The 25,253-nt window shown below is 47.3% G+C and overlaps 1 protein-coding gene across 1 annotated transcript; it reads right to left on the bottom strand.

Annotated features, from left to right (window-relative positions):
* Positions 1-476: 476 nt before the first annotated feature.
* Positions 477-15,435, bottom strand: RBM38 (RNA binding motif protein 38). Its single transcript, XM_080354465.1, has 4 exons — positions 15,049-15,435; positions 14,306-14,429; positions 13,645-13,699; positions 477-1,925 (listed from the first exon to the last, which is right to left on the bottom strand). Exons 1-4 carry the CDS (start codon positions 15,214-15,216, stop codon positions 1,625-1,627), a joined length of 648 nt encoding a protein of 215 aa, XP_080210591.1. The 5' UTR covers positions 15,217-15,435; the 3' UTR covers positions 477-1,624.
* Positions 15,436-25,253: the final 9,818 nt, after the last annotated feature.

Raw genomic sequence — 25,253 nt, 5'->3', positions numbered from 1 at the left:
AATAATAAAAGACAAAACCAAACAAACCCAAACATACAAAAAAAACCCCAAAACTCAAGTAAACTTATTTTAAGCAAATAACAGAAGGAAAGCAATATCCTGAAGATTCTGGAGTAAGACCTGATCTCAGCTGTCCCAGTTTCCAGCACTTTCCCTCTGCTCTGCGTGTCAGCAAGTGCCCGGTGCTGGGCACGAGCATTGGGGATCGCACAGCTCCAACGTGACACTGAGGTGCCAAGGTGACTTGGGAACACGCAGAGCGAGCAGCTGTGCGCAGGATGGGCTGCAAGGGATGGCGATGCCCGCATGATGCCCAGCGCCGGGTCAGGATGCGCTCACCAGGCTCCCCAGACCATGAGTTCCCAACCTGCCCGAGCACACTCATAGGCAAAGATCCAGCACAGCCACTTCACTAAATTCAAAAGTACTCCCTGATGGACTCCAGCCAAGCAAACATGGTACCATACGCTATCGAATAATTTTAAAAGTTAAAATAGTTTATTGCTGTTCTTTGTAGAAATGCACTTAACTTACATCATCTGTTCTCTTCCTTTATTTGGCTGTTGGATTATAGGCATAAAAAGGTTACATTTATCCATTTGTTCAATGACGTAACACCTTTTTCTGTCTCATGGTATTCTCCTAAGCTTTGCTGGCCAACAGCCCCAAATTTCTTTTACATAAATACTGTAAATGTCTCCATAGGTTGCAGCATTGTAACAAAAGATCTACCAAAGTAGACAAAATGTTCAGTATTCTTGGTTGGTTTTTTTGCATTTAAAAATATACCTAAATTTGAGATAATCTTAACAGAGTAACAATTACAATAAGAAAATAGTACAGTGCGTTGACTAAAGGAATATTCTGCTCTCCTTCAAGCCAATATTCCCTTTTGCATGTTGAAGTGATTCAGCAATTACTTAGGAACTTTTACCTACATACAATAATTTAGTAAAATGAGAATTAAACAAGGCAGATACTTACTACTATTCTTCTGTCTGCAATTCACAGCTCATGCGAACAAAATCGCAATAAATATTAAAAAATAGTTTTTCTTTTGTTTCTTTTTTTTTTCTGTAAGGCATCTCTGAGTATTACAAAGTTTTTGTACAACCAAAAAAATAAGATTGCTTTTTTTCCACGTTCTTCGAGTACCTCTGTACCTCAACAGTAATTAAGGAGGTTGCAAGGTTTGCTGAGGAGGGGAGGACTGATGGGGTAGGACCAGAAAGACGACCAGAGGTGATGGAAGCAGACCGTAATGTGTGCAAGAATCTGTACGTTTTCCTGTGAAACATTTCAGTCACTTTTAGGACATCTTCAAGACAATACCTGTCCAGATTGGGAAAAAAAAAAAGCTAAACAAAACAAAACAAAAAACTTACCAGAAGTCCATTTTCATGAGCACAGTCAGACTGCAAAGGTTTGGGTTCGCCCTTAACACTATAAATAGCTTAGGTATTGATATGCACCTATGTAAAGGGAGTAAAGGAGCAGGGTGATTTTGTTGTTGTTGTTGTTTTGTTTCTTTTATTGTTCTGGGGTTTTTGTTGCTGTCGCTTTTGCTGTCCTAGCTGTATCCTTCCACGGTCAGAGATTGTCCTCGGTGCTGCGGGCAGGGCCCTCACTGCATGCGGTCGGGCTGCAGCTGCTGGGGCTGGTACTGCACGAAGGCGGCGGCGGGGGCCGCGGGAGTGCTGGCGGTGATGGGGGGCTGCACTGCACCCGTGTAGCCGTACCCCACAAACCCGGCGGCAGGGGAGGCAGCGTAGGGGTACTGGTCGTAGGCAGCGGTGGTGTACTGGGAATAGGCTTGGCTGGCGGCGGTGTAGTCAATGTAGGGAGAGGTGATGGACTGCACGGGGGTGGGGATCACCACGCTGGGCTGGATGATAGCTTGGGGGTAAACATAGTGAGGCGTGAGCCTGTGGAGGCAAAGGGAGAGAGTCAGCAAGGGGCTGGGCTTCCTGCAGCCTGCGTGTCCCCCTCCTTCCCCCCCAAATTCAGGTGCGCCAGCCACGGGAACGGTGCTGCCCAGTAGTGCTGCCCTCCAGGAAGGGGTGCTGCTCGGGTGGGGGGAATGGAAATCAAACCGCCTCTAGACCCCAAGGGTGGAAACAGTGCAAGGTGAAGCACGGACTGCAAGAACAGACACACACCCTGGTCTCCATGTCTTGTATCACCCACTGTCCAGGCTGCTGGTCCCCAAAATAACCTCCCTGGATGGCTGCGACACAGCTCCTGCCTGTCTGTCTCTCCACATCTCCCAAGCCTGCATGTGCCCTGTTTGTCCCTGCCCATCCCTGCTGCACCCCACATGCTCCAGGTCCATGCTGCACCCCTCCCAAACTCTGGTGGAGGCTCCTGAGGATCCACAGCCCCCACAGGGCAACCCCCAGCACCAGAGACACCATGTTGCTCCTCCGCTCATCCCACCAGGCACAACCACTGCCCTCAGGCACACACCAAGGCCTTCCAGCTTGCCAGCTGTTATCAGTTACTACACACTTAAGCTGGTGTTTCCATAACACTGGATGTTTAGGCCAATGCTACAGCTTGTTTGCTGTAAAACACAATATATTAATTCTGGTTTTCTTCCCATGAGTAACACCCCTCAGCAGTGACCATGCAGTGATGCTACTGTGCCCACAAGATTTCACACACAGGCTCTGCTGGGCCCCAGAATTTCCTCTGCCCTTTCCACGCAGGTCCTAAAGCGTCACAGGTCCTAAAGCACTGCTTTTCACCAGCCAGTTTGCCCCTGCCCTGGGGTAGCCATGTGCCCAGAGGAATTTAACACCACCACAGTCAATTGAAGTCCATAGGCTGAAAGATTCTGGAGATTATTAATGCAGGATTGTCCATTCATTTGCTAGAAACTGCTCGTGAGAAGGAAAAAAAAGCAGCAAAATGAAAGGGCTGTACTTTCCAAAGGGCACACAACAAAAACTGTGCAAACCTGAAGGTTTAGATGCATCCACACAAGCCACCACGGGCACTTGCACATGCAACTGCAGAGTACAAACGGTATCTGCTTCCACAGCCCTCGGCAGCAGAGAGCTCCATTGTGCACAGGCTTGACAGATCTGGGGCTTGTTTAAGAAATATGGGTGTGCAGATGTCACCAGCAAACAGGACGTGACCACTGAAAGATCAGAGCCACGTGCACCAAAAAGCACACACCGTGGCAAAGGTCCCTTTGGCTGGCTGCTCGCTGAATCACGTAAGGCAATGGCACAAACCAAAAGCCACCCTCCAGAGATCTCGTTCCACCCTGCCTCTAAACCCAGCTCATCCTGGCAAGCAAAAAATCCAAGGTAAAACTCTGTGAAGAGCTTATGCAGATTCACATATTTTGGGGATTTTTGTGTGGATGTGTGTGACAGCACATTTTCAAACACGACCACTTTTAAAAGCCTCCCACAGGCTTTCCACAAGACACAGGCTTGTACATGCCTGAACTGCTCTCTAAAGCCAAGCTCAGCTGCTTGGGCAGAGGATATCTTGCCCACTTGCCTGTCTGATCCCAGGGTTGGAAACCCCAGCAGACCCGGCTCCCCAGCAGCAAGACCCAGTGCTCTCGTACTTCATGGGGACTCGCACCCAGGGACTGGAAACTTCTGCTGGATGGGTTACTCGATGTCCTCTTTTCACCTGAGTGTCTGTCCCAGGTCTCAGCCACAACCTACAACATCCTGGGGTCCATGTGGGGCTGTTTCCCCCTATCCAGCAGTTATGGGGCTGTTCCCATTTGCTTTCCAACAAGCACTGCATGGTTTAACCCACACTTCAGGCAGAAGAAAGGCTTCCCACAAACAAGCACTCATCTGAACAGAGTTTTCTCTGGTTTTCCCACTCTGGTTTTGCTTGAGACAATGTGCATGATGAGAGAATGACCTCTCTGCTCCCCACGCACAGCAACGCTGCCTCTCTACAATCAGGGTCCTCAGATATAGTGAGGCTGTCTCAGAAGAGCAGCACTGGGGAGAAGGATGGATGGTGAAGAGCAGCATCTCAGCCTTTGATTAAGTTCAAGACCATCTCCAGAGGCCAGGGCCATCCCCAGCATAGTGCAGAGAGAGAGACCTCACAGCCCTTTGGTCCATAAATGCTCCCTTATCCAATGTCACCCCACGACTAACAAGAATGAGATGAGGCAGCAGAAATTCACTGAATCACTTTTAGTTTAGCTCTGATCAAAACTGAGGCCAGCAGGGCTGAATCAGAGCTGGAGCTTATGTGCCAGTTCAGACCAAGAGCACTTAATGTCGCACAGTCACTTCAGCCGCCTCTTCCAAGGAGCTGGGCCCAATCCCGACCCGGAGGTTCCTCACACTTGATCACTGGGGTTTGTTTTCTTTTAAATAATGCAGAGGTGCGATACGGCTCTCTTGGCCTGCCAGGGGCTGGGGGAAGGCTCTGCAGAGTCACCCCTCAGCATTGGCCCATGCAACCCTTGGGGGTGAGATGAACAGACCCCACACACACCTCTTGCTCTATCACCCCATAAATCGGCAGCTGGGACAGCAGCCTGCATCCCAGACTGGTGATGGATGCTCCGGCTGCCTGTTGCTTCTCCCTACATGTCTCACACTTCTGGGCTTCCTCCTACTCCAGGGCTTGATAAAGTTAAAACCACCCCAGAAACACACACACATAAAAAGCACAATCCTTACACTCAAGACTCACTAAAAAACACCCACCAGCAGGATGGTCCTAGAGCCTCTGAGCAATCCAGCCTGAGCAGCTCCGCAGGTCACCCCCGGTGTCCCCTGCTGCCACCCAACTGCTTGTTGGAGCCGGCACACCCCATGCAGGGGATGTGGCCGCGTGTGGGGACACACAAGCAAGTACACGCTCCCAACTTGTCCCTGAGAAACTCCACACATCAGCTTTGCTGTCCTGTACATGGCTTCTCCATCGCGGCTCCCTTGGCATGCTCCAGAGAGACAGCATCTGCGACAACCAGCACTACCTTTGGGGTTTTGTGTGTGTGTGGTGTTTTTTTGGTTTTGTTTTCTTTTTTTCTCTCCTCAGCAAGGAAAAATTCTGGCTTTTCAATGCTACTGTTTGAATAAAAAGCACTGTTAGCTGGGAAGACAAAAAGTGCTCCTGTACTTTGTTTCCAGAAATGCATCCCAGCTCAATGCATACACAAGCACACATCGCACACCAGAGTTTACTGCACTGGAAAAAAAATCACACTCAGCAACTCCAGAATCTGCTTCTATGTAGAATGGAAGGTTCTTTTGATCTGCAGGTTTTTAACAATTTAGCTAGAAATTTCAATCAAGATATTATGCAGTTTGGACTTCTGAATTAGGTGTACCAGCTGCAAACAAAACACAAAACCAGTGCAGTATGATGAAGTTCTCTGCTGGCTATGTTCAGCATCTACAGGTCTTAAAATACTTCCCTCTCTGGTTTTTTCCCCTCTTTTGGAGCTCTTTTTCTAGAAATTAGCAAACTCTCATCTGAATTTCTACAGAATGAGTCACATCTGTGTTTTAAGATGCTTCTCCCTTCCTCCCTGCAGTTTTCTTACATTCCACATGATGGGCCCTGCCAGCCAGAAGAGAACTTCATCTAGAATACACAACGTGATTATAAAACGTCAACCAAGTGATCAGCCATCGCCACCACACATCAAACTCATCCCGTGAACAGCAGACATACGAGATGCTTATGGCATTATGATTAATCGCGGGCAAAGGCCACAAAACGCAATGAGCACGGCCAAACCTAAGTCTAGAGCCGTCAGGAGGGACTCGGGAGGGCCGTTGGTGCAGGAGGGCAGCCAGGACCGCCACACTAGCCCACAGTCCTAACTACGTGGCGCGCTGCCACACTGCTCCGGCAGCCAAAATGGAAAGACACAGAACAAAAGAGATGGTTACAGAGCCACCAGCAGAGGAGCCGCAGGCTCCGCTTCTGCTTTTGCCGTATAAAACATGAAGGACAGAACAAAAGCAGCTCCTTTTCCGTGCAGTCCTGGGTGGAGATGTTCAAATGCATCGGGTGAGGCTTGTGGTCACCAGGAGGTGTTGCCTGCTGAAAGAGCGGACTTTTTAAAACCTGCCATCACCTGTTTCTCCCCATCGCATCAGCAGGGTTGTGGGCAGCCGGGAAGATGGGACAGTCAGATGTCCATGTGTCTCGTATCCCCTCCCAAACAGCAAGGGAGAGGAGCAGGCTGAGGGGGCCCTTTCCTTCATCAGTGGCTCTATCTGCAGACCTCATCTCAGAGGCATTTTAAATATTTCATTATTTTAGGTCAGGTTTACAGCTGTAATGTGTTTTAGCTGCACTTTCTCAGCTGTCCCCCACCCTGCAGGACTTCCTACACATGAGCAGCTCCTGCAAGCTGCACAGGTCCAGGAGAGCAGAAGGGCAGCAGCTCCCAACCTCCTTGAGCTCTGCCAGCCATGCCGGTAGCTGCTTTTGCTGCTTCTGGAGAGGTGGGAGACAACTGCAACCCTCTGTCAAGAGGGACACGGCATCACACAAACACTTGGGAAACAAGGAGGGGCACAGGGCTCTTGGCAGCCTTGCAGAGATCAGCACACAAATGCCACTGCCACGACCAGCCTTTTATTCCTTGGAGAATAAAAGAAACAGAGCCCTTTGTGTCTGCCAGCGAAGGCACAAATTCTGGCATTTGACCCCAGGAATTTGGCCTCCATTTCCACTAGAGTTGACCCATTAGCTGCTACAGAGACACTCACGGTGCCACAACACGTGATGGCCCATGGCACTGGGCTTCAGTTGGTAGGAGGTACTGCAGAACGAGGTAGGTATAGCCACAACAAGATAAAAACCACCGCTGGTGAAATAACACCTCGGGTGACAGATTTGGAGATGTGTTCTAAGTGGGTTCATTGAGGACAAGGATTCTTGCTCCCGGAGGAGATCACCAGCCATTTGGTGCAGCTCAGGACATCCACTGTGCCCTGACCACTCCACCGTCCACCAGCAGTTACTGACACGGGCTGGGCTTCAATCACTGACATGACAAACCGCTCAGTCCTGAAACATCCCTGCTAAAGCTGATTTAAGTGTGCATTGAAATGTCAATGGCTTCTGCCTCACCAGCCAGCTCCAAGTAAAATAAGGATGAACTCTGCAGCTCCATGATCTGGTATTTATCCCCACTGACACAAACACAAAATAGCAAGCCAGTCAACCCAATTTCTGCTCATTTTGTAACTAACTTGCCTTGGCCCTCTGGGAAGATCTACAGAGCAGCCTGTGCAAACAGGTACAAGACTGCGTTTCCTGCACCCCTGTTGGGACCAGACATCACCACATTGGTGGCAATCACCAAGGAACAACCTGCTGCAACACTGTCCCAGCCTGGAATTGGTACCCGAGAAAAAAGCGAGTATATTAAAGAATTCAGTGATAACATCTGCTGGTTGCTGAGCCTATCAAAACCATTGTTTGAGAAATACAAATGCCAACGTAGAGTATGAGATGAATTTCTGATTTCAATCTACTTTCATTTTGGTAGGAGAGAGAAAATTTAAGGAACAGGGGGTGCAGCAGTAGCTGAGAACCTACCACAGCCCAGCAATGTCCTCATTTTACAGTGTTAGTTCATCTTGATTTCATGATGCAACAAACTAATGGCCCATAGCAGAAAGTGGTGAATCCCACAAATACAAGTAAAAAGAAATGCCATCTATATCTTCCCCCATTGCTGGTGCAGAGATGTGGGGAAAAAAAAACTAAAAGAAATTTAAAAAAATACGTTGCAGACAAAAGATCTTCTTACAAAGATCTAATGATTTTCCTCAGCTTGACCAGAAATCGGAGATCAACATGCTGAGCTCACCAGGAGATTGCCAGGCTCAACAACTCACAGCTTTATTCTCTGCATCTTGCTTCCCCCACACCCAAGGGAAAGAGAAATAAAAAATCCCAAATAAAGGCATGTTGGACCAGACCAAAAATAGTTTTGGAGAAGCAGGCTGAAAAACACTCAGGTAGCAGGAGATAACATCTGCCTGAAATGAGAGCCATCTGGCACCAAGGAAAAAGCCACATGGAAGTTTATCCGCAACTAGTCAGCTACCCAGAGAGGGAAAAATCCTTCCACTTTCCAGTTATCAGCACAGCCAAACCAGATACGAACTGACAGAAGAACCAGAAAATAATTCCAAGTCCTTCAGCATCAGTGTGAGAAGCCCAGCAGGACGCTGGATTCATCCTGCCCACAGGAGGGAAAACAGAGGCTCTGCAAACCAACCCAGGCAGCCCCAGGCATTCTGCCTTTAACTGAGCTTTCCAACTCTCTTCTACAATTTGGAGAAAACCAAAGGTTCCAGAAACATCTCTGAAGTCTTCTCAAGTACCTGAGAAGCTTTGGCATAATATATATTAAATGAACTACTTTCAACTGGTTCCCTCTTTAACAGACTTTATTTCTCTACACATGATCCCTTTTGCTGACTTTTCATTAAAACCATCCACATATCTGATTTATTAAAAACTCTTTCTTGGATAGTTGAAGCGCTTTGGAGTAGAATGCTTTAGCTATGGAAGAAGCAATGAAACATCTACTTTTGATAAAAGAAAACCTACACTGATAAAACAATTTCTCAGCCAAGAAACAAATTCCGTTTTAAGACTTCCAGTGGCGTCTGCTGCCAGCTGTGCCTTTGTTGTTCCAGAGCATCCAAGACCTCTCTCCACACCTTCCAACAAGCCAGGATCCCACTTTGGGGATGGGATCCTGCCCCGGCACAGCTTTCCCAACCTCGGACGCTTTGTTTGGAGCAGAGCTCTGACACGGGAGAGCTGACATACTCAGAGCTGCTGATACGGAAATTGCAGGAGACAGCATGAACCTGTTTACAGGATTTAGAGAACAAGAAACAGGAGACTCAGCTTCAACTCTGAGGTCTACAACTTTTCATCTTTTGTGATCATAGCGTATATTTAGCCCTGGTATGTAGCTTGCTCCCATCTGTGGGGAACAGGCTCTTCACGTAAGTCATATTTAGAAGTGACCCCGTGTCCTTGCTACCAAATTATCAGCACAACTGTCTAGTTCCCTCGCTGGTGCCCTCTGCTCAGGCAGGCACGTCAGAGCTACATTTATCATTCAAATTACTGGGCATGTGTTTAATACTACAGAGCTAAGGACCAGTATGCCAACAGCTGCGCCAAGGAAAGATGAGATCAAGTACAAGCTGAACTGCTCTGAAAATTCAGACACGTGCATGAATCTGCCCCGTTGGGACTAAGTGGCACTGGTCAGATCAGGATAATTTCATGTCTGCCGCCCCCCAGCTCTTATGACAAGGGGAAAGGACTCAGGTCTCTGCCGCTAAGGCGGTTGCTCTTGTGCTGGTGAGGATGAAGAGCAAATCCAGTGAAGGCAATGGAATCATGCAGGGAAATCAACACAAGACATGTGTGGTAACAACAAAGCTGGAATGAGCCCAGCCTGGCTCCCCATCACACCCAGCCTGTGCCGGACAGCACCGGGACGGCACGTGGCACCTTTCACCGAACCCTGCAAAAGATCTAGAAGCGCCTCGAGCTTAGCACAACATTTATGTAGCCACATATAAGGTCAGTACATCAGACCATGCTCTCCTTTCGCATTGTTCTGCAGACCTATACTGGATGCAGGACATGAGCAAATTGTGCCTAAAACAGAAACAAATTGTATACCAAACCCTTGGGTCTGATACCAGCATTTGCCACCTTGAAGTAGATGTCTATGACAATTCACAAAGCTATCTGATCTGCTTATAAATATATGTCTAGTCTTAAAAAAAGGAGAAAAAGGAGCTCTTTCTGACTGGCCTCAGCAGCAGTAACCATGCCCAAGAACTAGCAGCTGAAGCCATTTGGAAAATGGATTTGAATGTTTCTTAGGAAATCCTCCCTGCAAAAGCTTTCATGTTACTGGCACATGGCAGACAACAGGTGCCGGGTCCATCCTCCCCACGGGAGCCGCCTGTGACCAGCAGAGCAGCCCGGAGTCCCCAGCGGGGACAGCTTTCTGTAAGTGGTGCAATAGGAACTCGGAGCATTGGGGATGCAGCAGCTGAGCAGAACAAGGCCAGTGTGTGCTGTTCTATAAGCACAACCACAGAAAAGAAAGTTTGTTTCCCTTTCTTTTTAACCCAATAGAGAAGTTTTAAGGATAAATAGCTGCGCAGGAGGGTGGGCTGATGCAAAGAGGGACTCTCTTCACTTCCTAACTGCAGCAGCATCAATACATGAAGTTGCAAACTCAAACAGATTTAACTCTTTACAGTGCTGCCCAAGACCAAATGTGGACCAGAGTCACCAAAATAAGCAACTACCCAGCGATAGGCAACAAAGTCTCCGGAGCAACGACATCCAATGTGCAGATATGGAAGAGAGCTGAATTCTGCTGCGAGAGACAGCTGTGTTTCCAAGAGCTCAGTCACTTACTCAGTCGCTGGTAGATCTCCCACACAGATAGCTCCTTCGCTGAGGCACAGCCTCAGGAATGCATCTGCCATCCGCTGCTCGTGTCCAGAGCAGCAAGCGCGGCCACGAAGGGGAGAAGCAGGGAATCCCCGTTCCCTGCACAGGCTCAAGCCTGCCTCGAGCTCTGGATCCCCAGAGGAGAGGACAGGACCACGAGAGGGGCACTAAGCAGCTCTGCCACATCACCATGTTCTCCTCGTCAAGTGCTCTACACCATGGCTTCCAAGGAGTTTCCTATGTTTCTCTGCAGTAAGAGGCAGCTCCATTTGTAAAGAGAGGGTCTCCCTACTTCTCTGATCGCGTAAGACAGCTCTGTGCTGGCTGGTGGTCGCAGGGACACGCTGTGGCATTGCCAGCTACCTCCAAGCAAAGCACAGTAAGCTCTGGGCTAAGCCCCCACCCAGGCCTAATGCTGCTTTCCTAAACTCAGAAGCCAGATCTCCGAGTCACCCTGACAAAGACACATCCTTTGCCTTGAAATACTGTTAGGAACTCCAGTTACGACAATCTAGAGACTACTTTTCCAAAGAGGATTTACTGCCGACTCCGTGCTGTCTGCTGCGCGAGTGTCTCCCCTGCCAGGGCAGCAGGAGGAAGGAGAGAGGCTCTTCATGGTTTCTCTTTCTGTTCCGCATACCCCAGGCAATATTTACAGCTGCATTTCAGCGCCTAGAGCTGGGGGGGAAGCCTTCAGTTTATAAATAATCCTCCCTGATGTTTGGGTAATTTTCATAGTTTCCATTCATTTCATGTTTCACCAAAACCTGCATTTTGCGGCTTGATAGCTGGAACGTGACTGGCTGGTTTTCTCTTATTGAACTGCCAAGCAGTCAATGGGTGGTTCATTCATTTCTTCCTTGCCCAGTCCAGCTTGCAAACCTAGTACCCCATGTCCCATAATCACCTATTGGAAACCACACACCAGCTCCTAGGCACGAACACTTCTCAGAGTCAGGAGCTGCAGGAGGGAGAACCAGGCGATGTCTTACACCATCGGAAAAGCAGATGAGCCACTGAGCTTCATTTGGGGAAGGTCAGGATCCACAGGACACAGTGCAAATGGACAACAGCAATTTGATGAAGCTTCCAAAGATCGACAGATCCCGATAAACTCCTCACCCATCTTCAAATCCCACAGAGGGTGAAGGAAATTGTGGGTTCAAGAGAATGCAAGAGTGGAGCCTGGCAGACTCTTAATTTTGCTGGTCTACTGACAAGACAAAGAGAGAACCGGCAGCCAAGCTCCGTTGCTTGACTGAGCACCTGATGCTTTGCTCAGAAGTCACAAAGCGGCTCCAATCGTGGTGCTAAGGTAACGGCTCCACATTTTGACAAACCCACATCTTCAGTGATTCTGCTCCAGCAATGACTGAACGCAACTAAATTCTTGTTTACTGATGCTTGCAAATAATGATATATAATCCCTCTCCTCCATCCCTCCAGTCTCCTGGTTCATGTCTCTTGGCAACTGATAATTTATCGTGCTCTCTGCTGCATGTGCTAACTGCAGCTCTGCTGGCTTAATGATGAAACCAACGCCTAAAAACTGGAACAGTGGCTGTCACAAGGAAGACGTAGTCAGTCGATCCCACACTCCTCTGTAAATGAAACTAAAAGCAAACTGTTTAAAAACTACGTTTTCCAGGGCTGCAGCTGCTGGCTAGAAACGGCACCCACAGGAGCAGCAGATGATCTGCAAGAGGAACAGGTGTGAGCTGCACCCCTGCCAACACGAGGCGTTTAACATCCTTCACCGTGTTGCTCTTTTCTGTTAGCACGCGTGGAAAAACTCCTAACAGGCTGGTTGGATCATCAACTTCTCTTGCGCACTCCTGTGCAATTTGGAAAGCCTCTGGGAAAGCTGCTGATGTCTTCTTGGGGGACTAAGAAAGCTATTGTAGCTCCCGTGCACAAGAGGTATTAAAAAGCAGCATCTTTACGTAGACTATCATGGCTCTTGCACCAAAAACCAAAAAGAGACTCTTCATTTCGTGACAGATGTTCTTTGAGTCTTCTCAACAGAGCCGGAACCTCTTACGAAAACTGGCGTGTTTGAACCGTACACAGCACACGTGTGCTGGGTGTGCACTATTGTGGCAACACAGCCTCTTACATCCATAAACTCACTGGAATGAGATTACCCAGGCAGTTGGCAACTGCAGCCATGAGGGCAGAGGAGGGAAAGTTTCTGTTTTGTTCTTAGCAGATTTTTTTTTTTATTCAAAATAAAAAAAATTCCCGAACACCCCCAAAAAAAATGGGCAGAGAGGAGGAGGGGGATGAAGTATTTCTGTTGACAAAGGCCAAAATCCCATCTATTTAGAGTCACACAAAACCCACAACACAGCAGTGCAAAGAAGCTTTAAAAAATGAACCTACTTTCTTAACGCTCTTAGAAAATAATAATAATAAAAACCCCCTATCAATATTCGCTTTCTGAAATGGTGTAAAAAAAGAACTGCATCAATCATTAAACAGTTAAATGAAGGCAGTATGACAGTCACTATTGTTCTCATGAAGCACACTTGTCTTTCGCCGAGCAGCTGCCAGATCCTATTAGATGTATAAAAAGAGGACTTTTCTAAGCGAGTAGGGATGGTATAAGCTATTGAAAACAGCAGACAAAAGCCCACTTTTGCAGACTATTCAAGCCTTGTATAACATCTGTCCAAAATCAATTTTTGACCTAATGTTACTTTCAATAAGTAACAGACTTTGTTTCCAATGCAATTTGTTTTCTAGGATAAAACTGTATCCTAAGCATTATTATGTGGGAAACGGCGCAGAGGAAGCAGATCGTATTTGAGAAACATGAGAACACAATTTGCTTAATTGTTTTGACACCTTAAGTACTATAATAGAGAAACTATTTTCCATTTATTTGAATGTTTGTGAATTCCTGATGCTGGCAAAGCAGCGAGAAATGCATTGCATTTATTATGACTCAGACTTACTGAGGATAAAGGAGAATCTTTGGGAATTACATGAAAGCTGACAAATGCACAAAACTTCTGAAATCTTCACCAGAAAGAAAGTATTCTGAGCATTAACAACAGCTGGTGAAACCGTCCACTCTTGACAGCTAAGGCTTTTTTCACACATTTTAAATGATGAGGGAGTTGATTCATGAATTTGATTTCAAACAGATTGTTAAGAAACGTTTTGACTTACCCAAAGGGTCTCTGAATGAAGGCTGGATGTAGCTGCTGCACACCTATGGTAAAACCTAAAAAAGCATTCAGAAAAAAAAGAAATATTAATGAATAGCATCCATTGTACCATTCAACTCATAATATACACACATAATTACCCCTCAGACCACACATACATGCATTTCATCTGCTATGCACGTGAATAAATTCAGTACCCCAGTTAGAAGCAATTTAATTTTAATATGCATATGTGACATGCACTAGGACCAGATGGGAATTCAGATTAAAGAACATTGTGAAAGTGCTGTTATTGAATAGACAATGCAGTACAATGCCTTATTATACACACTAGGTACTGTGGTCATTAAATGAAAAGGCAGATGATGAAATGGACGTTACCGTTAATACCGATGTAACAAACAGGATAACAAGAAAACAAATTAGTCATGGAAGAAAAGAGCTTTAACTCAGTTATTTGAACTTAGGTGCATAACACTAGTGTAACAGATACGAGTAAGAAGATACAGAAGAGAGGTAACTGGACTACAAGGTCCTCAGTCAACAATCAGAACTACGAGGGATAAGCACACATGGTCAGATCGGATGAATCCAGCCTGAGTAACCTGCTTCCTTGTCTTACAGTTTATTCTAATAGAGACAGGATCTCCTAGATGTCTCACCAGTTTGAATACTCCTTGGTTTTGCTCCCAAATATGCCAGGTTCACATTTGCTTTCCTGCCATCGATGATGGGGTTTGGGTCTTTGCATGCTCTTTCAGCTGCAGCTCTGTCTGCCATGGTCACCTGGAATTAAGCACAGCCTTGTTTGTAGCAACAGCACTTTGTAAACACTCCAGCAACAGGCACTAAGTGGAGTTTATTTATTCTTCTATTTTGAATCAGGAGCTAAACTCTGCTTCACGCAGTCTCACTTGCACAGCGAGATGGGAAGAGCTCCCGGGGACTTGATAGAAAAGAGGGCTCCCCCCTCGCCATGTCCCTCCGCTGGGCTTACGCCAGCTGTTCTCTCTTGCCTTTCCACCTCCTCCCCCGTGCTTTTTTAAGAAGTCGGTGGAGCCAGTCCCAGCTCGGGGCAGCGGCGATGCGGGGACCGCGGGCAGCACCGCGCCTCGCTGGAGCCCGCAAAGAAACGAGGCGGCAGGACTCGGGGAAGGAGCTGCTGAAATAAACGGCACAACCTCGGCCGGCACGGGGGATTTTCCTGCCGGTGCCCCGCACCCCGCCTTTGTCCTGGCAAACCCTCCCCGGCGGGACGGGCAGCAGCACCGAGCCGCTCCGCAGCGAGCACAGCCCCGTCACCGGGGGTTCACCGGCCCGGGGGCACCGCTGCCCCGGGGCAGCCCCACCGCCCGTCGGGAAGCGAAGTGAGGCTGGGGGGGCACACACACGGAGCGGCACTTACAAAGCCGTATCCCCGGGATTTGCCGGTCTGCCGGTCGGTGATCACCACCGCCTCCTCGATGTCCCCGAAGACCTCGAAGTACTTCCTGAGGGAGGAGTCGGTGGTGTGGTAGGGCAGCCCCCCGACGAAGATCTTGGTGAAGGTGGTGTCCTTCTGCACGGTGTGCATGGTGCCGGCATCCACCCCGCGCCGCGCAGGAGGGCGGCGGACCCGCGGGCGACGAGAAGAAAACGCTCCCCCGCTCCGAGCCGCCGAAGGGAGCGGAGCGGCGGCTGTGTCCCGGGGGCCTACAGCCGGCTCATGGCCGCGCTTTGTCCCGGGAGCGCGGGCGGCGCGGCGCCGCGCCCTCCCGCCGGTGCCGGTGAGTAGCGGCCGCCCGCCGCCGCCACCGCCTTTGTAGGGCCGCGCCCGCCCCGCCCCGCCCCACCGCCGCGCAGGGGCGCTCGGGGCGCGTAGTCCCGCACCCGGCGCGGCCCAGTCCGGGGGGGTCGGTGGTCGGTCCTCCTGCGGCGGCGGGCGCTGCCCTCGGCCCAGCAGCGGAGCCGCCTCCAGCCGTGGGCACCGGGACCCCCGCTGCGCCCTGCGGAGCTCCGCGGACCCCACGGACAGCCCCGCGGGATGAGCCCGGCCCCGGCTACAAGTCCCGGCGGCTCCCGGGGAGCAGCTACAAACTCCGCGGGCACGGGGGGAGCGAGTGTGGGAAGGCGAGGGGACGGTCCCGCAGGAGCCCGCCACAGAAAACCGCCTCGAAAGAGGGTTTTTTCAGCCCCTCCTTCCTTCTTCTCAATTGCACAATAATCTCAACTGCAAGTGTTTAATCCCTGGCAGGTTGGGACTTGGGGACAAAGCCGTGGAGCAGTTTGCTGGCCTTTGTGGCACGGTGGGTGGCAAAGGCACGTTAGGAAGCCAAGGCAAGAAGAAGGGATGGCCCTGAACCAAGTCAACAAGGAGGAAGAACCAGGGGTTTAAACGCTAAAGAGAGGTTTAGAGGTATCTTTCTTAAATAGATTCCCAAGCTTCCTGCATCCCCACTGCGCATGTGGACAATACCTATCTGTGTAGCCCGCTTCTGTGGTACACGGATGCGTTATTCCCATTTCCACTGGTGGTCAGCAACAGGATTCCTCTCCACAGTTCTCCTTTTGCATTTTGTTCCCTCTCAGGATGGGCAGCTCATACAAGGGAAACTGTGAAATGCCACTGTCTTTGGTGTCCTACAGTTTTCAGCTCTGACCTGGGAAAGCTGGGATTTAAAGCTGGGAGGATAGTTACGGTGTCTCAGCCCCATATTCAATTCACATAACCCTCCGTTCATAACTGTAGGAGAACAAAAGCTGAAAAGCTACTTGGTGCCTCAAAATCCACCCTTGCAGAACACTCCATCAGTGGAGTGCTTGCAGTGCTTTTATTCCACTCCCCAACATGGGTTGGAGCTTCATATGTGGGAGGGGGGGTCCTAGAAAACATTTTTCATTCAGTTTCCATCACCCAGAAATTCATCAGCCAGAACCACAAGAGCTGCCCCTGTGCCTTATGTTTATCTTGCCTCTACAGGGTTATCGTTTGGCAGAGCAACAAAGAAGATTTTTTTGCCACATGATAAATGCAGAGGTAACATTTTAGCAAAAAGAAGCCAGTGAAGTTCTAAATCACCATCTAACTTTGGCTTCTATACAGCAGGTTCAAACTCTATGGGCATTTTTCTTTTACAGAGCCCACAGAGAAAAGCCAGTTATTTCAAGAGAAAGGAATGCGTTAATGTCTGCACCGCATAGTTATTCATTAATATTTTTCTTGCACTGCTTCCATAGTTCTAAACACCCTATGCTTCATAAACAAAAGAGAAAGAAAATGTAAAAAAAATAAAGACAAGGAAAACCATTAAGCTTTTCATTCTGAAAGCACCAGACTTCAAGACTAGGACATATTTCCACTGATTACTGTGGTAGAAAGATGGAGCTGGGCCAGCAGCACCCAACACCACTGCAACATTAACAGCAAAAGGGAGAATACTCGGAGCCTTTGTGTTCCACATAGTGATGTGTGTACATGCAGCCACCAGCTGTCCCTGGTCCATCCCTACAGGAAGCCCAGAACACACCTTTGAGGTAAAAATACAGCCAGAGGCCAGGGCCTCTCCACCACCGAGTCATCCCCCTCCTGTCTGCACGGCTTCCACCACAAACTGCGCAGCAGCCGCTTCCCCGGCCGCCCGAGCTAATGACAACCCAGTTGGCATCCAGTCACTGTCGTTTTACAGAGCTTCATTCTGCTCCAAACGATGGCAAAGATTCAAATCATGCAAATAGACTCGCGCTTCTCTGTGAGGAAGGCAAAGCTCCCAGAGTTCTCAAAAGCTACCAGAAGTATCTCCGTTCTCTATGCTTACGCTGGTCAGGGGGATGAAAAACATCACATACTTGTTTCCCCTCCAAACATGAGCCCCACACCTCTCAGAAGAGGAATCCCGGCTCCTCTTCTTGCCTAGAGGCAGGAACGTGAGTTCTTTCACAGGCAGAATAGAAGAGGAAAGAAACTGGGGCTAAACCTCTCACACTGCCGGCATGGACGGGGGGAACGGGCATTTGTTTTGTCGCACCCTGGAAAGCAGGAGGGGAAATGAAATCTCCTGTCTCATGGTACAACCCTTACTGTTGTACCTTGCTGTTACTTGCTGTTACTTGCTGTTCCCACAAACACAGCGGGAAAGAGAAGAGAGTAAGGGTAACGTTATGTGACTCTATCATTTTTTGGTTTTCGTTTTTCCCCTCTTTCTTGGGATGAGCAGTCATCCTCCCTGAAACACCAGCCATTAGATCAAAACTGCAGGAGCTTGGCAGAGCGAGTTTGCTGACACCTTCCTGTGCTTTTACTACAAGAAGAGTACCTGAGAAGTGTATGTTTCGAGTTTCTCTGGTCAAAGAGAGCTCCTGCAGTGACAGGCATATCTCTAAGTATGGTGCTGCCTTGGGGAGTGCTGCACAATGCTTTGCACACATCTGAGAACAGACTGCCAGCAAAAAGGGGGACACAGATCTGATACCCACCATTGTAGGACTGCATTTAGTTTCTTTGTATTTCTTAAGAAATAAAACTACCCTGGTCAGTCAACGAGGATGGGAGAAAAGTCATCTTTAGCTGCAGTGTACAACCATCTACACTCTTAATGTATTGGATTTGTATTGCAAATCCAGAGCATCCTATTCTCATATAGACTGGGAAAATTAATTTTATGGTAATTCAACATAGTTAAGAGAACTCACATATTGATTTGTTCCTTGATGCTTATGAAAAACGGATACCCAGAGGCTCCTTCTGGTGGACTTCAGCAAAATTATCCAAGCTGTGAAACGGAGCAGCTGCAGATCACCAAACCAAGTGTCCTGAGCTCCATCCTGGGCTCCACTGCAAATCTTAGAGAAGGTGTCACAGCAAGACCAGCCAGGTACAGAACCGTGTCAAAATGGTCCCTCTCTAAAGGAAGCAAAACAAATTATGGCAGAGGGAGTTGTACCTCTGGGGGCACAAGAGCAGGACAGAGAGAAAAGGAAAGGGTATCAGATTCCTTGCAGGGAGAAGCTAGCCCTGTTCCCTGCCCTCTGCAAAGCCACCAAGTCTTTTCTGTTCTTGTCCCTCCCTGTCAGTGAAGCTCTGTGGTGCTGTCCTTATGCACATGCCTGAACATTTACCTTTCTTCCCCTGGTGTCTTTGGGAGAATTATCCTCAAGACATCACCAGTCTGATCTGAAAGCCATTGAAGAACCTCCCTCACTTGTTATGAAACTGATGGGCTTTATTTTTAAAATGGAGCAGGGCTACTGTGGAGCTCTGACCTTTTTCTGTTTCTGCTGCTGCTTAGCCAAGACTTCATCGCTGCAGGGCAGTGCCCTTGGGCCTGTCATGTACCCGCTTGCTGGTTACTGCAACAACAGGAGATGAAACGTCCCTCTTAGAAGCTCAGCAGTTAAATAAGTTAGCTGGAGAGCAAGGGACTCACTGTGGGAACTGTTTGGTTTGTTAGTTTTACTAATGCTCAGTCTGGATGCTGGCCACCGGCGAGGCTGTGAGCAGTAGTGGAGCTGGGAGATCTTGAGGGAAGCTGCACTTGGTGGCATTTGTTTCAGGTTATAGCAGGAAATTCTGCATCTGAGCCCTCTGTCTGAGATTTTCTGCTTTGATGCCCTGAACACACCGCAACCAATGCTTAACTCAGAGCTGCTCGTGCAACTAGAGTCAAAAAATAAAAATTCTTCCTCTTTGGGCAACTTTTAACAAAATATTTGAGTAGAAGACATTCCTAATCAGGACTGCTTTTTGAATAGGCTTTTGCTTCAACGGGAATCTTCCAGTAGGACTATGTCCTCTTCTGAAATATTTCAGAACTTGGGATGCTCAGTGCGCTCTGTTTCCTTTGACGGCTACATGAGTTACACAGAAGCAGAACTTCAGCTGTAGTGGTCACAGAATGACCTGCTTTAATGACGCAAGTAACCTGCAATAAAAGAACTTAGTAAGATGCCACATGGATATGGACATTGGTAACTCTGGGACTGAGAGAAGCAACAAATGTGACACCTGACTCTACTCTGCTGGACCACAAACGCGTTTTAGAGGGAGTGTGGTAAAAAGGAAGGTCATTAAAAGACCAGGTGTGTTTCTCCAAAACTTCCTGCCCTCCCACTCGATATCCCTTAGCAAAGTGAACATTGTGTGTCTGTGCCAAGACTGAGAAGGACAAACTGAGTCATGATAACAGCTAACAAGATTCCCTAAAAATAAAACAGAGGCTGGGGAGAGAAATTGCAGAGCTCATAACTGCTTGGAGGGTCTTGCCAAGGGAAGGCAGCTTTCCTGGCTTGGGGGGGCTAAGGCCGGTGCTGCCTCGAAGGACATTTTCATCAGCCTACAAGAAGAAAAAACATCTCTTCTGTTTCCTTACCAGAAGAGCAGCTTTGACAGCACTGTCCATGGAGATAAGGAGGCCCAGTGGGAGCAAGACAATAGCAAGTAGGTTCTCAGATGACTCTGTGACAGGAAAGTTACTACTGGGAAACTTCCCCTGGGCCAAGGCATGTTCGGAATAGTTTGGAGAGTTCAGCCACCTTCTCTTTCATTTCCTCCCTGCTGCTGGTAGAACCACCAAAAAAAAGTGCTCAGATGCTGAACAGGGTGACCTAACCCACTGTGAAAGACACAGGTCAGCGTTACAGAACAACTCGAACCGCATCACACAGCCCGTGGATGAACAAAAGCTTGTTGTAGAGAAAGGTTCAATGAAAAAGGTTTTGCTAAGCTGTTCTCTTTTCACAAACATTTTCCATCTTTCTGTGTTTTTGTGAAAAGCTCTTTCAGTCCAGTGAGCGTGTTTCTGAAATGCTACATATTAACGTTTGAAGTCTGACAACCTCCAACAGATGTAAAAGTTGTTCTTTACAAACATATAGGTTCTGTTCCATAAATTAAACATTAATGCATAAACAATTACTGTCTGCAACCTGCTGCTTTAGGGCATGAATGAACATTATGTAGAAAAAGGAGACCTCCGAGGAAAAGAGTCAGGTGTCTGCAGAAAGCGATCACCTGTCACTAAGTGATATCTGTCCTTTTGAGTCTGTATAAATCCCACTCCATCTTACAGCAGGAGCATGGCAAACAGCTGCCCTTCCAAAGAGAAATGTATTGTAGTTTAACTCTGGTTTTAGTAATTTGAGAATAGTTTGAGCTACTGCATTACTTCTGCACCCGACAGAGTACCATAATCATGGCATATTGTAAGCAAAAATGGATCTCCCTTTGTTGTAGATTAGTTGTTGTGTTGTACGCTAGCAGAGAAAGATGATTGAATCAGTTGACAGTGGCCCAAGAAAAGGACATTTTAACTTATGCCTTTCTGGGAGACAGCACAACTGTGATTAAACACCTCAGGAGGGTTTGAAGAAAATCCTTACTTGAGTCTTGCTTCATAGTGTTCCCAGGAACTGAACATTATCATTCTCCTTATCTGCTTTAGCAAACTGAAGAATGCAGCGCTACGAATAATTTGCATTGCAGAAACATCAATGACAGAAAGCATTCAGTATCAAAGTACAAAACATTTGTTAATACACCATAAAGTAAGGAAGAGAGACTTAGCTGAACTGAGTATTTACCATGCAGCTTCCAGCATTTTTCAATTACTACAACAAACTCACTATTGTATCTCAGCATATACAGACTTCACATGTATAAAGCAGTTACTGCCTGCAGAAGATATACTGGACAGTAAAGGGTAAACTGTCCCTATTCACAGTTAAGAGCAATACCTTAATCTCGTATCTAGGCCTGCTTTTCAGTGCCACTTGATACAGGAGCTATACGAAACACTTCCTTGAATACATAAAGCGAGAGATTGAGTTACACATGATTGAAGATCTATGCAGCTAGTAAGACAAAAGCTCCTACATTACCTGGCACATGCCTGCTAAATTATTGAAGTGTCTCTTCAAACTGGATATATTCACTGGGTAATTAGTCAGCAGAAGCAAACAGTCTCTCTTTACAAAGTTAACGTTGGCAGGTATTGTATCTTTTATGCGCTATAACAAAAAGTATTTGCAGAACTGATGCAACACAAACATTTGGAATTGCTCTGTCAATGCACGAGTGTTCCTGGGGCACATGGCCCCCTTTGTGATATCGCCTCAGTCTCGTATTACCTTACAGGCAAGTCCTAAACACTGTGAATTCCTTTTACCATCCCTATTTCAGAAGCATGTAAATGGTACAAACACATCCAGGTTTGCTTTTCATTTGAGGAACAAGCCTGATCAAACTGAGGTGGGTAACTGTAAGCCTGAGCTGCACCAAGCCGGACCAGACAGACAGATCTTTTAATTCATAACGCTTGTAGCTGTGACATCCCCGTGTGCCACTCCAGGGCTGGATTCCCATGAGCTTCTTTCCTGCTGCAGATTCCTGGGAACACAGGCTGCTCCGTGTGTACACAGAACATACCGCACAATGAAAGTACCAGCATCGCGTCTGCCGAAACCATCGCAGCCAGCCAGCTGATGTTGCTTCGTTTATTCTGAGCTGGCAAGGGAAGAACAGCAGCGCTTTCCACACTTGAAATGGCTGCAGTACCGCTGAGAGCAGCAGGATGGTCTCTCTACTGCCTGGATATAAAACCAAGCCTACCTGGAGATAAGAACAGATGGCTTTCACCTGTTTGAACATGAGCTGTAGGATGAAACTGAATCACCATCCCTGAAGGTGTTTTAAAGATGTCTAGATGAGGTTCTTAGGGACACGGTTTAGTGCTAGACTTAGGTTATGGCTGGACTCAATGATCCCGAGGGTCTCTTCCAGCCTAAATGATTCTATGAACTAAGGACTGCGCCTGTCTAAGGGGACAGACAGGTTCTTTTAAGAGATCCTTGGCAGAGTGATGATGGTACTAAACTGTAGTTACAGTTAAAGCTTTGTTTTCTTTACAGGATATTATGATTAGTATAGCAGAGAATTTACTATTAAAACAGCAGGGGATTTCTACAAAAAGAAACAATGTCATACAATTTGTAAGTAGTGTAATACAAAATCTGTAATACATCTTAACTTACAATATCTAATCACCTGGACCTTCTGCAGATCTTAATACGTGGTTTGCTGTATCAATATAACAATCATAATCTAGACTTAAACGTCATATAAAAGAATATGAGTCACTCAGTCCTCGGAGGAAGCAGATGGGATGGAGGTGTCCCCGGCCACCGGGATGTCACAGGTCTCACCCTCCAGCAGGTCCAAGTTCCCCACCTTGGGTGTCTAACAGCTTGATTTTACAAATGGTGCTGCGGGTGCTGTCACACTTCCCTGCTCGGTGCCGGGGTCACCACCACCCCCGAGCTGGCTGGGGACCTGCAAGGTGACCAGCCTGGTGCGCAGGAACCTTGAGTCCGGTGGGGAGGAGGAGAAGAAATCTGGTTTGTCTGCTTGGTTCATGAGACCTTCAGGGCCTGATAATGAGGGAAAGGGGCTGAACACATGAACTGCTCGGTCACAGGGAATGGCCACTTGCCTTATAAAATGACATTAGTTGTGCCCACTGCATTACCAGGGCTCAGGAGCTGGGGCTACCGGCCACATTCACCCCAGAGACTAAACAGCTACACTAGGTAAAGAAGCAATTTTAAAACATATTCAAATATTATAACTCGAGGCTATTTATCCTTTTCATTATCTTGTGCATTCCCCAAGCTTTGAAAATAAAAGACATTGCATTTCACTTTTTTTTTTGAAAAAAGCACCCTTGTTTCGAAGTAGCTGACCACTGAGCTTGCCTGCTTGGTTTTCAGTCATTTTTTTCTTTCGAGAAAAACCATTTAGAAAACAAACAAGCAGGATTTGCTTTCCAGTTTTAAATTTGCAATCTGATATGATAGCAGTGTGGAAACCGGTCTTAAGACTAGTCTTAAAAAGTGAATTAGAATGTTAGTCGCCAACAGCCCAGCTCATATTCTCACTCAACTCCACCCTCACTGAATTCTAAACTGCTTAAATATCTGGTCCCCAAACATGCTACCAAGACGTTTAATACTACCCAGGTCCCCAAAACTCAGCAGCTGTGGAGTTGTCTCTGAGCAGCCAGAAGAGCATCACCGAGTTTGTTCTAAAAAGGTCTTGGTTTACATATATGGATAGATGCCATGTACGCTCCTGCAAAACTCAAATTTAAAAGTATTTACATCTTGTATACGTCTTCTTCTATTCTCTGGGTGTTCTGGGATAGCTCCATATTACAAGTAACTGTGCCTTGTATACGGAGAAGTTCAGAGGAGCCAAACTTGCGGGTGCAGCGACAGCTTCCTACAGCCACCAATGCTGCCACCTCCTGGCACTGCGGGACACCCACAGCAACAGCTTCACACACCTACAGCGTTCCGTGCACACTGAAACTGCTGCTGTGGAACGCGTTATTAGGGAATTGTTTTATTTGGAATCGGTTTCATTCATTATTTTGTGTGGCAGCACTAGATGATGCTTCTCCGCTGGCTGGTGGCTGAACAACCCAGTGGAAACGTTACACATGGTGAATCTCCATCAAAAACCTTCGGAGGAAGGTAAGTTAGTCTTACCCCAGATGGCAAATGACACGTAGTGAGCAAATCCAGAGATGTAAACACCTAACAGCACAAACATTAACGTTTCATTTTGCCCTGGTTCCTCTCCACGAACAGAAACAGCAGAAAAGTAATTGAGAAATAAGTGGTGTCCATCATTTCAAAGGCTGGATAGTGTAAACCTTTCAAGATGGGTTCAACACAATTCCTTATAGCGGACAGTTCCCCAAACACCTTACCTGCAAACAGCACTTAATCACAATTACATTGAACCAGGTGTGAGCAATAGTTTTGTGGACATTTCCCACATACACCTCACCCCACATCTATCCCAGATCCACAGTTCTCTGGAGAATGACCCTGCTCTCAGCGCCGGAGCACCCACCGATTCAGCTGTTGTGCTTCATCCCACAGACAGTAAAAATGAAGATCCTCCGCCTGACCTCTTGCATTGTGCAGACATCTCTTGCTTTCATTTGTGAAAGGCTTTAGCAGACAAATTTCTGTCAATTGCTTCATTTTCCAAAATCCACGTTATTAAGCTGACATGTGAGACCAGAAGGAGGAAGGTTAAGATCACTTATCTGAAAATGTTCATAAAATGTCCCTATTTTGTGAGGCTTAACTGAGTCGCTCTTTATGCCCAAGATATTTTTTTTCCATAAAACACATTGACAGCAAACTTTCAAGAAATTTATGAAAGTATTTTATAAATCTACCATTCTTATAGTTAGCTTCGGGTACACAGATTACCTTCTACTCAATTCAGGGTGTTTTGGACAGGTAACTGCCATAGAGTAGCAAGTTAGTGGATTTCCAGAATGGGCACTAACACTTAGTGTGTGAACAAGCTCTCACTACATGTTTGGTGCTTCAAGGGATAGAGCTGCCTGTTCTTTACAGGAGAACCTTGCAGTGATTCCACAGAGGAGTAAATTGCCAGTGCACTCTCTTAACTTGGGTAATAGAAAACACATCAGTTTGACTCTGTCCTCCCAACTGAGTATATCCAATATGCACAGCAACGTAATGGAAAAGTAGGCCCTTCTCAAATGAGTCTGCACAATTAACGTGATGACTAAATTCTGAAATCTCACTCACAAAGAA

Source organism: Nesoenas mayeri (genome assembly GCF_963082525.1).
Source record: "Nesoenas mayeri genome assembly, chromosome: 16".
Taxonomy (NCBI): domain Eukaryota; kingdom Metazoa; phylum Chordata; class Aves; order Columbiformes; family Columbidae; genus Nesoenas; species Nesoenas mayeri.
The sequence above is the reverse complement of the archived record's forward strand: the minus strand, read 5'-3'. Positions and strand labels throughout refer to the sequence as shown.